Source organism: Hetaerina americana, unplaced genomic scaffold (genome assembly GCF_022747635.1).
Source record: "Hetaerina americana unplaced genomic scaffold, ioHetAmer1.1.p SCAF_1, whole genome shotgun sequence".
NCBI classification, from domain to species: domain Eukaryota; kingdom Metazoa; phylum Arthropoda; class Insecta; order Odonata; family Calopterygidae; genus Hetaerina; species Hetaerina americana.
The window spans coordinates 41705544-41718477 of NW_027286069.1; the positions used below are offsets into that span (position 1 = coordinate 41705544).

Consider the following 12934-nt stretch of genomic DNA (forward strand, 5'->3'; position numbering starts at 1 on the left):
CAATCATTAACATTTAGCAGCACAACTAATGTTGTGGTTGCATTAAAATATTATGTAACCATTTATTTGAATGCTTAAATATAAAATTACCTGTTTTCTACTTCCAATATTAACTATGTTGGTGCTAATCTACCAATGTTATATTTTTAAAGAATTAATCTCCTTATTCATGCAAATATCCTTGCAGATGGTTGCGGTTACATCCTCAATAATTTTACCTGTAAAATTTAAATATACCAATTCTTTCATACTCAGCATAATCATCTGCACCTTATGGCCTCAGTGATATGGAGAAATGAAAAGGTAGCATAAAAAGGTTTAATTGGCTTGCGAAACACCATCAGAATCTCTTCTCTTACATAAACTTTAAGGATTACATACTTTTCTCCCTTCCTATTGACAGAATAAGTTTTATCTGTCATCTCCCAACTTACAATGAGAGAATACTAGAGAAGAAAAAATTTTAACTTTTCCTACGGAAGGAGAAATTAAACACTTGGGACACTGGATAATTTATTGTGAATTTATAATTGTAATGCAATTTCACATCATTATGCATTACATTTGAGTACTTCTAAGTATATTTTATTGCTTAATTGTGCATTTTTACTCTAAACATATTTAAAAATATGACTAATTTATCTTTTAAATGCTTTTCCAACATACTTTGCAATATCTGAACCTCTCAGGAGACACTCAGACAAGGGTTGGGCCTGTCATCGATGGAAGAAATGATAGATTTTATTGTTATGGAGATAATGACTACGCCAATGGAGTATGTTGAATAAATATGGCACCAAAAGTAAGGATTACGAAGTGGAAAGATATAACCAAGGAAAAGTTTTTTTTCTTTCTAGGATTTCTCGTACCAAATCTCCAATTGCTGGAGCACTCATATTTTATTTATTTTCCCTTACTTTTGGAGCTGTATACACCATAACAGGCTCACTGAGATACTACATTTGCACTTCTCAAAAAACGTATACCTGATAAACCTATGATAAACTTAACCATCTGGTCCATAACCAAACTTTCACCATTCGTTCTATAACAGGGTACTCACCTACGGCACGTCGTAGTACTAGAAGTCTCACTCATATCCATTGAGCCGTGCAGCAATGGGGATTAGTTGCTACTGAAACATTGCCCATTTCATTCAGTTTGATGATGCCAATACTTGTGCTGAGCGCATGGAGAGTGATAAGGCTGCTCCAATGCGAGACCTTTGGACAATGTTCAATAGTAATTTGGCAAAACATAAGAGCACCTGACAATCGACAAGCAACTTTTTGCGTACTGGGGTCGAACTAAATTCACTCAATATTCCATTAAAGCCAGCCAAGTATGGAATCACAGTATGGTGGATATATGATGTTGAAAATTCGTATCTTTGCACTTGTCTCCAAACCCATCTACGTGGTCTGGGCCAATAAGAGGTGGACGCATTTCTAAGCTGGAGGTAATTATTGAGTATAATGGTTCAATGGAGGACATTTCATTATTTAGATCAGGTGATGTCATATTATCCTTTTGAAACAAAGACCTGGATGAAATATAAAAATTTTACACATGCACATCTTTCCCCTACTTTTACTTCCTTACGTTGAAATCCAAACCTAAAATTCCTCTTTCCAACAAAAACAAAATTGTTATATCTTTGTATTAATACATTCCATAACAGTGGTGAAGAATGAATAATCTTTGAATAAATGAATGAATATTTGGGCAGGTCCCTCGAAGTGCCATCAGCACGCTTACCTGATCCTCTGCCTCACGCGCTTCTGCATGCTGGTTCTGTTGTTTCAACAATAACTGTTGAAGTTGCTGTAACTGCTGAATAACATTAGGATCAACTGGAATTCCTTGCAAAATATTTGAAGAAGGAGCAATGCCAACAGGAGCTGGAGTCTGTAAAAAATTAGAGAATTAATTATGACTAGCATTAGGATTCTCAAAATTAATTGTCATTTTGAAATTTCATTCTTAAAATTATAGCACTGAGTTTTCAAACAAATTAAGTCAGGCAATCCATAAATATATGCTGAACAAACCTCAGATGCACATGGACCTTTATCATGAGACAGCTAACAAACCATATTAACCTAACGCTAAATGATACTTCAAAAGTTGCTCTCTATGGCACAATGATAACAAATCTACACAAAACAAAACGAGATGAACAAGAACAAAGAGTTTAATTGCAGCGCGGCATGAATTAAAAGATCTCCTCAGGAGAGTAATGGTGCACATTCACTCCAGGGTAACTGCAAATGAATCATTCTGTTCCTAAGTACGATCCTAACCATAATATAGGCTGATGTCTTTGTGAATCCCCCAAGTATTAGCCATTATACATTTGCCTGTTGTGGTAATCAAACCAGGTGTTCATTATGATTTACCCCTTTAATGGAGACAGAGTTTTTGAAAGCCACCCACCTGATGGGGTTTTTAATTTGTGGATATATACATCTCCTTTTTGGTGGATTATTATGTTGTTGACTTTTTGAATAATGAAATTGTGAAAAAATTGTTTTTTACAATCAGCTTAATTATTTAAAAAATTATTGTTATAAACCATTTTTTTATCTCACCCTATGCTTTCATATCATGAATGCTGCTCACAACACAAACATCCCTCTTGTCCTTCCACTTCAAAGCCATCATTTTGTTCCTAAAGGCAGCTGTGACTTCTCGTTTTCATTTTCTTTGTCATAATAACTCACAGCAATTCCTTGTGGTTTGATCACACAGTTCCTAATGCATATACTACCTTGATCAAAAAGTTCCCGGAATAACCACCGTGTGGCGCTCCCATCGTTCCGATTTGAGTTCTGTTTTTTTTGTTAAATTGGTACATCTGTTGTTGATATTCCCTTTAAATCTTAGTGTCATAACTTGACATTTGCAAAAGTTACGTAGCCAAGAGTACATCTATCTCTGTGTGTGTTGGCGATTTTTTACAATTGCCGAAATGGATTTAAATTTGCAACAACGAACTTGTATTAAATTTTGCGTAAAAAACGGATTTAGTGGCGCACGGACGTTGGAAATGTTGGAAAAGTGTTTCGGCAACGATTCTCTAAAAAAAAAACGGTCGTTTACCAGTGGCACGAGCGGTTCAGAAGTGGTCGTGAGTCAATCGAAGATGATGAACGCAGTGGCAGACCATCGACATCGAAAGTCGGTGAAAAAATTGATAAAGTAAAAGAAATGTTGGTCAATAACCGCAAATTAACCATCAGAGAAATAGCGGAGGACTTGAACATTGCCTATGGATCCGCCCAAGACATTGTGGTTAATGATTTGGGTTTCCGTCGTGTAGCAGCAAAGTACCTCAATTTCATGCAAAAAAGAGACCGTGTTGACGTCGCAAAAGACATGATTTGCGAGGCTGAATCCGATCCCACATTCATCAAAAGGATCATTACTGGAGACGAGACGTGGGTTTATGAGTACGACACGCAATCCAGACATCAGGCAAGTGAATGGCGTTCACCAAATGAGCCGAGACCAAAAAAACCACGTCGTTTTCAGTCAAAAAAGAAGGCAATGCTGACGGTTATCATGGATTACAACGGTGTAGTGCATCATGAATTTTTGCCAGAAGGCCAGACAGTAAACAAAGAGTATTATTTGGGCGTTATGAGACGTTTGCGTGAAGCAATTCGCCGAAAGAGACCAGCAATGTGGGCAGAAAACTCGTGGATTTTGCACCATGATAACGCACCGTCGCACAGTGCTATCATTATTCGTAATTTTTTGACGAAAAATGCAACAAATACCATCCAACAGCCACCGAATTCACCTGATTTGGCTCCCTGTGACTTCTTTCTGTTCAATCGAGTTAAAAAACCATTACGGGGAACGCGTTTTAGCAGCCGAGAGGAAGTAATGGAAAAATCGCAGGAAGCACTGATGGACATACCGAAAACCGACCGTAACTTTTGCAAATGTCAAGTTATGACACTAAGATTTAAAGGTAATATCAACAACAGATGTACCAATTTAACAAAAAAAACAGAACTCAAATCGGAACGATGGGAGCGCCACACGGTGGTTATTCCGGGAACTTTTTGATCAAGGTAGTATTTCCATCATATTCACAAGTTCATACTGCTAAGCACTGTTTTAATAGTTGTCCAGACCTATCAGATAACCTTTATTCAGCAACTTTTCTGAAGTGTTAACACAATCTGTGATGGTTTGGTAAAATGTCGCACATCAACTCCTACCAAACAATTTATGAGTTCTATATTTCTCTATGAACATTACTATATAAATATCTTCCTCGGGAATGTAGCTCTCAGAAAATTTTCTAATACAATGTTAAAAGAAAAGCTTTATTTTGAAAAACTTGGGATTACTTGTCTGGGTTCACTAAATGATACATTATCTGCAACAAGCAGAAACCTCAAGAGGAGAAAAAAACTTTTCTTACTCATCATTTCATAAAAAATGGGGGTTGCCAAGAGCTGGTTGCAAGTTAAATAGCTGCTAATAGTAGGCCCATGTATAATATGCTGCAACAACATCATCACAAAAAACAACATTTCCTCCTGGCTAATTTCAACCCAGTCTTTATCGTGGCTTCTACTTTTAATTTTCTGCTGCGAAGTTTTTTCATTTATTTTTTGCTGCACATACATATTTGTCCACTGCCCAATGTAGATACATATATAGTTAATGATTAATGTTCAAATAGTCTGACTCATTTTTATCGCCTAAACCACCTTTTGCAGCAGCCTCAAATCTAGATCTTGGAGTTCCTCTTTCAACACAAATTCTGGAATGTAATTGCGTGGCATTGCAATCCTCTTCACCTCCGTCCTCCACTCCGCAAACAGTTTTTCTCTCAGAAATCTACAGCAATTCTTGTAATCTTCAGGAAAACCCCGCTGTTCTCCCACTAGTACCAACAACCATCCTCATGGACACATTTGAGGGTTCCTCCTTTGATGATCATGAGCTGTTTTCACTAACACTACTCTTCTTTATTAGCCTCCAACATTTTATTTATAAAATCATTAGGTAGGGCAGCTGTTCTCTAGGCCATTTTATAGATAATTCAGATTATCTACTAAAAATTGAAAACTCAGATAAATTCTATGAAAGAAGCAAAAAGATTTAGTGTTCAAAAGTTATAAGCTTTACACTGATGGAGTTAATTGAAAAGTCACAATCATCAACAGGAAGTTTCCAAAATGCAATGAGTACACAAACACGGAAAAGGTGATTATGACTGCTAAGAATGAATAACACGTCTGGGGTAGATTATACAAGACCAAGGTAACATAAGGAAAGAATATCTAGTAATGGATAACACAAGCCTATCTTCTTCACGGGAGAAACAAAATTAAGAATGAAATAGCAAACCAACATGAAAAGCACTACTAAAGCCTAATTAAACTCAAAAGGAAATCAAAGAAAATTCAAATGTTAAAAAGTATGTCTGTCACTATTTGCTCGAGAGAACAGCTAAGGAACACCAAAAAAATATGGTCATCCACCAAGAGTACGCACAATAACTTTACCTTCCCATAGAAAAGTAACTGCGGGTAAGTGAAAGAAAAAGTACCATTAGGGGTTCCTTTGTTTCCAAAAGACCATAAAACTTTCATGAAAGTAAAGAATTCTTTTGTGTTTAATGCTAACACCATCAAGTTCAAAAAATTAAGCTAATTGGCAGAAGCATGCATTCTGAGAGAGATCCCAAAGAACTACAGATGCATTCCCTGTGGAGGGACATCATTTTATATGGTGTGTCCATAAACGCTCTTCCCATTTCAGCATTGTCTCCGGAGCACGTCTAAAGATGCCCTCCCCATTAAAGGAATAGACCCCTGTCTTCTAAAGAACCCTATTGCTTTCGCCACATAGTTATACCTGTTCCGAAACCTTGCCCTAATCCATCTCTTTCTTTGCCTTCTATCGCAATCCTCACCCCCCATCACTATCATAAGTTTCACTCCTGAATCACCTGCCATTATATCCTTTAATTGATCTTATACTTGATCCACTGCTTCAGCCTTATGACTGCTCGGTGCCATGTAGACCTGAAAATATCCAAGTTCCTTGGTTTGGCTTTTATTTCTACTAATAATATTCTATCAGTCAATTGCTCTATGTTTAACACACTTCTTACATTTTTATTCACATTATTGCCACCCTTTCCCATTCCCTTCCACTGTGTATTGCTCCAGTAACCCCAGCCATTCTTCAATGTCACCTCATACAGCCCTAAAATATCTATTTTTCCTCTCATTTTATATTTTCTAATTTTCCTGCCCTCTACATCATACTAACATTCCAAGTATCTATTCTCAATGGTTTGGTCTTCTTTGGCGTCTTTTGTGCTGCCGCCGTCACTTTCACTATGCAAGGATTTGAGAGATGACTCACACCTGATTGGGCCAATCCCCTAGTTGCCAAGACTCATTTACCTTAAAGTGTCCATTACAAAAACAATCATTTAAAGTTATTTTTGGGGTATCCATTTGACATCCAGGTAGGCCATTATTTGAGCATATTAAAATCCTTCCTCTCACTTGCACAAATATCCTCCACAGCTCTGTTTTCGTATAAAAATAACTGTTCCCTATAGATACTAATTTCATAATTACATGAAATGTGGCAGAGAAAATAACCAACCTACATGGTCAAAACCTAATTTGTGTTCTATGCAAGGCCCTGTCCACTCTGCTACCCAAATTTACAAAACTTCCAAAATCAATAAAATAAATTATTTCCCATACTTCTTTGAAAACTTAAGTGGGTAAACTGGTAAAAGCAATCCGTTTTACAGTGTAGGTGAGTTTTTGAATGAAAAACTCAAAATGTGAATCTTCAGCCAACAGTATCTGTGCTATTGTTTATTATCTCCTTGCATCTGTGTTTATTTCCCCATTTCCGGTAGTTTTTCTTGGAGTCTTCACTAAATAGTCTAATACTGACAAATTCAGACTTTTGGCCATTTTTAACAATAAATAAATATTTAAAAAAATTATGTATCAAAGGCAAGAAAAGAGAGTTAAGGCACCTTTGGATGATACCTTGTTCAGGATCTGGAATCCACATGTCACCCAAGCTTATTGTACAGTAACAATATATACTTTGAAGCCTCTAAGCATACATTGTTACTGGTAGAAGTTACATTCAGAGTTTTGGAAAGTATCCCATCAGGGGAAGAAGACTCCCAACATACGGCAAGGAAGGGTCCAAATAAGACAATGCCAAGTGCCCATTTTATCCAAGAGACTGATAAATCAGTGACATGCTCTTATTTTCTGCACGAAAATTAACAATTGAAATATTTATTTAACTGAACCATAGTTGAGTCAATAGTCTCTCTTATATGATTAAACGTTTTCAGAGTTAATTACAATACATATCACCTTTAATAAGGATGAACTGCAAACAGAAATAGGAAATGTATAATTTATCCACTCCTGAAAACAACTGATTAATAGTTATTACATAAAAATAATACACAAAATATTGTGATGGTAAGCCACCAGGGTTAATTAAACATTTTATGCATCTTGTTCAATTTAAAATAATTTAGCACATACTGAAAAATAAATTTACATACAGCACCATATAAATAAGACTACTAGTAAACAAAGGTAAGGTAACTTAAGACAAATTAACATTTCATGTGAGTCATGTGAATGTGCGTTGAAGGTGGGATGGGAAAGTGACGAAAGCAGGTAGCTTACGGAGAGAATGAGGAAGAGTTTAAGGTATTAGGTTGGTTTCATGTGAAAAAGGTTGACGGAGTTGAAAAGCCGAAGGCCATATATAATTAAGTGATTGAATGCCAGACACAACTAGAGCTTCCTAGCTCTAGTTGTGTCTGGAAATAAACGAACGACCAAAACTGTGATTAAAATTCTTCAAAACTACTTTATATTACAGCATGCAATACCAATGACCAACAAAGGGCAATAAGTGCTAATGAAAAGCATAAGATCTTCTGAATATTTAAAGCTTACTAAAGAAGATTATTTACAGACACTGCATAAAATATTTGGTCACAGGAATTATTGTTGAGAGCAATAAAACTATAATTGCTACAGAAGAACATGTGTTTACGTTTATTATTTGACTTGGGAAATGCAAAAATATGTCAAATTAAACATCTATGAAATACATATGTAATAGTGTAAAGCAACTTGAAATAGTTGAAAAGAATTCGCCTCAACTAAACATGACTTAAGAAACATTTTACATGAAATGCCGATGACTACTACTGCATATACATTCCTTAAATTTTCGAAGACTTTCGGATCAAACTCATCCCAATAGAAAATACACACGAAATACATACAATCGAACTGCGCAACAGTGTTTAAAGTTTTCAAAATGAACCGACATAAAGAGGTACTTACGTGGGGTGGGGTTTTGGAGGATGTGACATTCTGCGTTGGAGTTCCATTATTAGTTATGGAACCATTATTACTAACTGCACCAGCAGCGACTCCTCCAGCTGACTGCTCTTTGTGGGCTGGGTGATTTGGATTGGCTAAATCAAACAGCGGCTGAATAGTTTCGGGCGGGAAAACATTATTCTTCTGCCATAAATTCAACACTCGAATGACTCGACTCTGTAAAATATTAAATTCAAATTAAACACTGCTTCTATGTTAAAAGTACAATTTTCACCAAGGGGTGAAAAGGGTTTAACATGCCTTTTCCTCGACAGGACACTTGAAAAGATTGATGAATGTTGCCTGAATATTTTTCGCAAATCTCGGGGCAAATACATCTTTTTCTGGTCCAAATTGATGTCGCGATTGCCTGACAATGGAATCGATGACATACAACCCTGGAACTTTATACTCCGGCTTGCACTGAAACAGTTAACATGAATTTCATTTCGACGGTACCGTATTATTGACAAATGATTGTCGACTTATAAATAGGTCCGTATAAATAACAAGAAAAGGAATTAGACTTTTGTACATCAATCTATCGACTCCAGCATAATGTAAGAACTTGCCTTCAGTATGAATTTCTCCACACTCTGCACTACATGTTTATAAAATTTAATAGCTTTGATGGCATTCTTAGTGATGGAAGTCATTTTCACTTTCGAGATTGGCGGCTTCACCTCATAGAGGGAAGAGAGCTAGAAATTGACGTGAATCATTTAACAATTCTAACGAAAATAAAGGTACCATAAAATATCTCAAATGTACCATATAAAAATCAATCCATAACTAGCAATTCACACAAACCCCTAAAACCCAAACTTCATCCTAGCATTGCGGGTAATAATACTAACCTCAGAGTTGAAAAATTTAACCACGTCCATTTCTGCTGATTTGATCGGTACTTCGGTCAATTTATAATGAAATATTTCCCACCACAGATCATGAAATTGCACATAATTCCGCGTTCAAATACTTTGACAACATGCTTCAAGATGGCCGAACACCCATGATGCATTAGACGCAATGACGGAGTCAGGGTCACATGACCTACGAAATTAGTAAATGTTGATGGAACTCGAATACTGGCAATGTTTGAGTTTGTTTGTATTAATTTCTGTGTGTTCATAGTTGTTGTCCCACATTTATGTTTTCCTAAGTTAACTTGTTAGTCTTCAGGAGTTTAAATTTATGAAAAGAGCATAAGCTTAGAATGGAGTAACAATTTGGAATATCACTTATGGGAATTGTATTCCATCTTTGGATACCTTTCAAGCCGGTGTGATGAAACGGCGAAGTATCAGATTATTTAGTAATTTTCTGTCTGAAGGATTGATATATTGATCCTTTATTTATGGCAGATTGTAAACTTATGTTTTATATATATCCATCAATATGCCACACTGCACCGAAAGCTAACGTAGGTATTAGAATTATTTGCAGGGTAATGCAAACAGCAACTGCTTTAATAACTTCGGATAGAACGACTTGACAACTACTTAATAGAACACTCGAGGCTACTCCTACCCAAGTGCTCTAGTTACAAATCGGTCCCTGGGAAACTACCACCAAGATTATATATACACTCCACGGTAACTACTATAAAGACTTCTATAAAAATATTAACTTTTTTTCTGGGTGGTTTTTCTGCTCTGAGGAAATGCGTCCCATTGTAATCACTTTTTTTATATGGCCAGTGCTAGCCTGTAAATTCTATTAAATTTCGAGTGTTGCATTTTAGTAATCTGCGTATTTATTTATTTTATTAGGTATCGTATTCTCATGACTACGGTCACCCACCGGCTCTCCGGAAACGGCAAAATACCTATAGGACCTAGTGGTCAACGTACGGGCTGAACGTTAATTATAAAGGGAATCGCTAGTTTTTGTAGCAATGGCAGCATTTTCTATCTTCTTATCGGTCATTTTTGTCACTTAACTGGTACGTGGTGGGGCAGTCCAAACAATCTTGTTTGCAATTATTTTTTCTCGTGGTGTGATGATTCTTATTTAGGCATTGGAGCAACAAAGACTTTGGAATAATAATTATTTTTTCGATAGTATTGCACTTGAGAAAACCTTCAGATGTTGGTATATTCTTTTAGTTTACAAGTATTTGTGGTAATGATATACTTTATTCATTTTGATAAATAATACAGCCATGTTTAATATAGTGTGCAAATTGGATAAATTAAACGATATAACCGAGAAGTGATGTACACCACATATATTAGTCATTGGATTATTTACCCGGGGTAATATTGAATTTATTAGTTAAATAATTTAGAGCAACATGCTGTTGTAACATAAATCACATTCTGATTTAGTTGAACCTTCCTTATTTTTGGACGTAAATACGAAGAATTTAAACTCTGTGTTTCAATCTTCTCATCCCTAATGGTAGTTTATTTACACATTAAATTTACGAATTCAATTACATTTACTCAATTGTGAAAATTCATATATGTATTTTTAGCAGACACAATTGCCTACAGTTCCTTCCCAATAACATTCTTTCTATGATTGTTTGCCATGAAATCATTAATAAAATATTTCCATTTCCATGTTAATTGAAAAATTTGAAGAAATTATTAGAGTTTTTACCTTACAACTTTTCAAAGTATGATCTATAAAGATAGCAATATATTCTTTTTAGAAATGTCTCAGCAATTGCTTTTATTGGATGAACATTTTATAAATGAAGAGTTCTCTTGGATTATTTTACAATACCTTGTATAGGGTGATGACCAGGGTGTCCATGCTACCTATTTTTTGTTTAACACTGCTGTCAATTTCCATTAAAACTGATACACCAGGTATCATGTATATCTACTCTTCGATGAATTTATGTATGAACAATGCTATTGTGAGGGCACAATCACGTGAACACACTGTTTCAACTTCTGTGTTATAAATATCAGGACGAGGATCACATAAAGATGAACTTATGTGAACATTTACTTGAACAACTACATCGCAGAATTAGATCATGCTCTTCCTAGCACTATTAAACATCCTCTTAGTAAGTTGAAATGCAAGAGAAATTTTCAGTGCATAAAATTTTATCCTGAAATAGAAGAAAACCTAAATATCTTAAACCATTTGTAATGTAAAAATACCTGTAAATTGTTTTGTAACTGGTAAATCCACATAATATTTCACTAATTTCCATGGGGCCCTATTCTTTCTTGTAATAATTATGTTGACAATGTAATTTCAGGAATACCGAGGCACTATATACAAAACGCTGCTTTTGGCCATTAATATTCAATTATCATATTCTAGAGCTTCTGTTGGTTTTAATGGTAATAATATAATCAAATTATTGTATAAAGGAACTTGTACTTTTATTTATATCAAAATTAGTTCCGGTGGTTGAGTGTTAAGGCATTTGATTGATAATCCGAAGGTCCACGGTTCCATTCCCTTCTCAGTGAATTACTTTTGGGATGAGATATAGTGTGTGTTCTGAAAGTAATGCAATCATTTTTTTAAGTAATTAGCGAACAGCTTTGCACAAACACTTTATATTCCTCAAAGTATTGTCCTTGGGCTTCCACTCATTTTTTCCAGCGACTCTGCCATGACCGGTATGTGCTACAGAAGGCATCCTTGGGGTCCTCTCGTAATGTCTTCATCACGGCTGATTGGATCTCTTGTATGGATGAGAAACAGGTTCCTTTCAGGGCTGCCTTGATCTAAGGGAACTAAAATAAATCTGCTGGGGCGACATCAGGCCTATAGGTGGGGTGGGGCAGCATTGGCCCCTGGTGTTTGGCCAGAAACTCACAGACTCATAGCGTGTTGTGACAATGTGCGTTGTTGTGATAGAGTTGCTAGGTAGCGCAGATGTCTTTTCTTGTCCTGATGACCCTTTTTCGGAGTCTTTCTAGCACATTCACGCAGTAGGCAGCATTAAGTGTCTATCCATGAGGAACAAACTCCTTATGGAACACTCATTTACTGTCAAAAAAGACAATGAGCATTGTTTTCACTTTTGATTTGCTCATTCTTGCCTTTTAGGGCTTGGGAGACGGGTCGGTATGCCACTCAGAGCTGTGATGTTTTGTTTCTGGGTCATATTCAAAAACCCAGGTTTCATCACCGGCGATGACGTCCAAATAATCAGGTTCATTTTCAGTACTCTGCAAAAGTTCACTTGAAATTTCCGCTCGGTTGGCCTTTTGGTCGTCTGACAACACCTTGGGCCTGAGCTTGGTACACACGATCCTCTTCGCTAAATCTTCAGTAACAAATAAACAAAACAGTAAATGACAAGTTGAGTTAATTGGCAACCATCTTGATGCTCAGTCGATGGTCAGAGTCTAACAATTGTTCCAACCTCGGTAGATAAACCAAAGTCCAACAATTGTAGTGATGCTCTGTTAATATATGCAAATTTCAGGGATGTTGTGGTCAATTTGAGTACTGGCTGGGACTCTCCATCTGCCACACTCTCCTCAGCAGTTGTCCGAGGCATGTATACATGTCTGATAAGCCACATG

The 12934-nt window shown here is 36.2% G+C and overlaps 1 protein-coding gene across 5 annotated transcripts in view; it reads right to left on the reverse strand.

The window, feature by feature from the left end:
- LOC139691045 (SR-related and CTD-associated factor 4-like) overlaps positions 1 to 9425 on the reverse strand; it is an 84358-nt gene extending 74933 nt beyond the window's left edge. For all 5 annotated transcript variants that reach the window (XM_071588782.1, XM_071588805.1, XM_071588797.1 and 2 more), the window contains exons 1-5: positions 9284 to 9425; positions 8999 to 9127; positions 8688 to 8849; positions 8388 to 8603; positions 1759 to 1908 (exon numbers count right to left, since the gene is read on the reverse strand). In XM_071588782.1, the coding sequence (XP_071444883.1) occupies positions 1759 to 1908; positions 8388 to 8603; positions 8688 to 8849; positions 8999 to 9127; positions 9284 to 9313 (687 nt within the window). In that variant the 5' untranslated portion in view covers positions 9314 to 9425. The remainder of the gene's footprint in view (positions 1 to 1758; positions 1909 to 8387; positions 8604 to 8687; positions 8850 to 8998; positions 9128 to 9283) is intronic.
- Positions 9426 to 12934: the final 3509 nt, after the last annotated feature.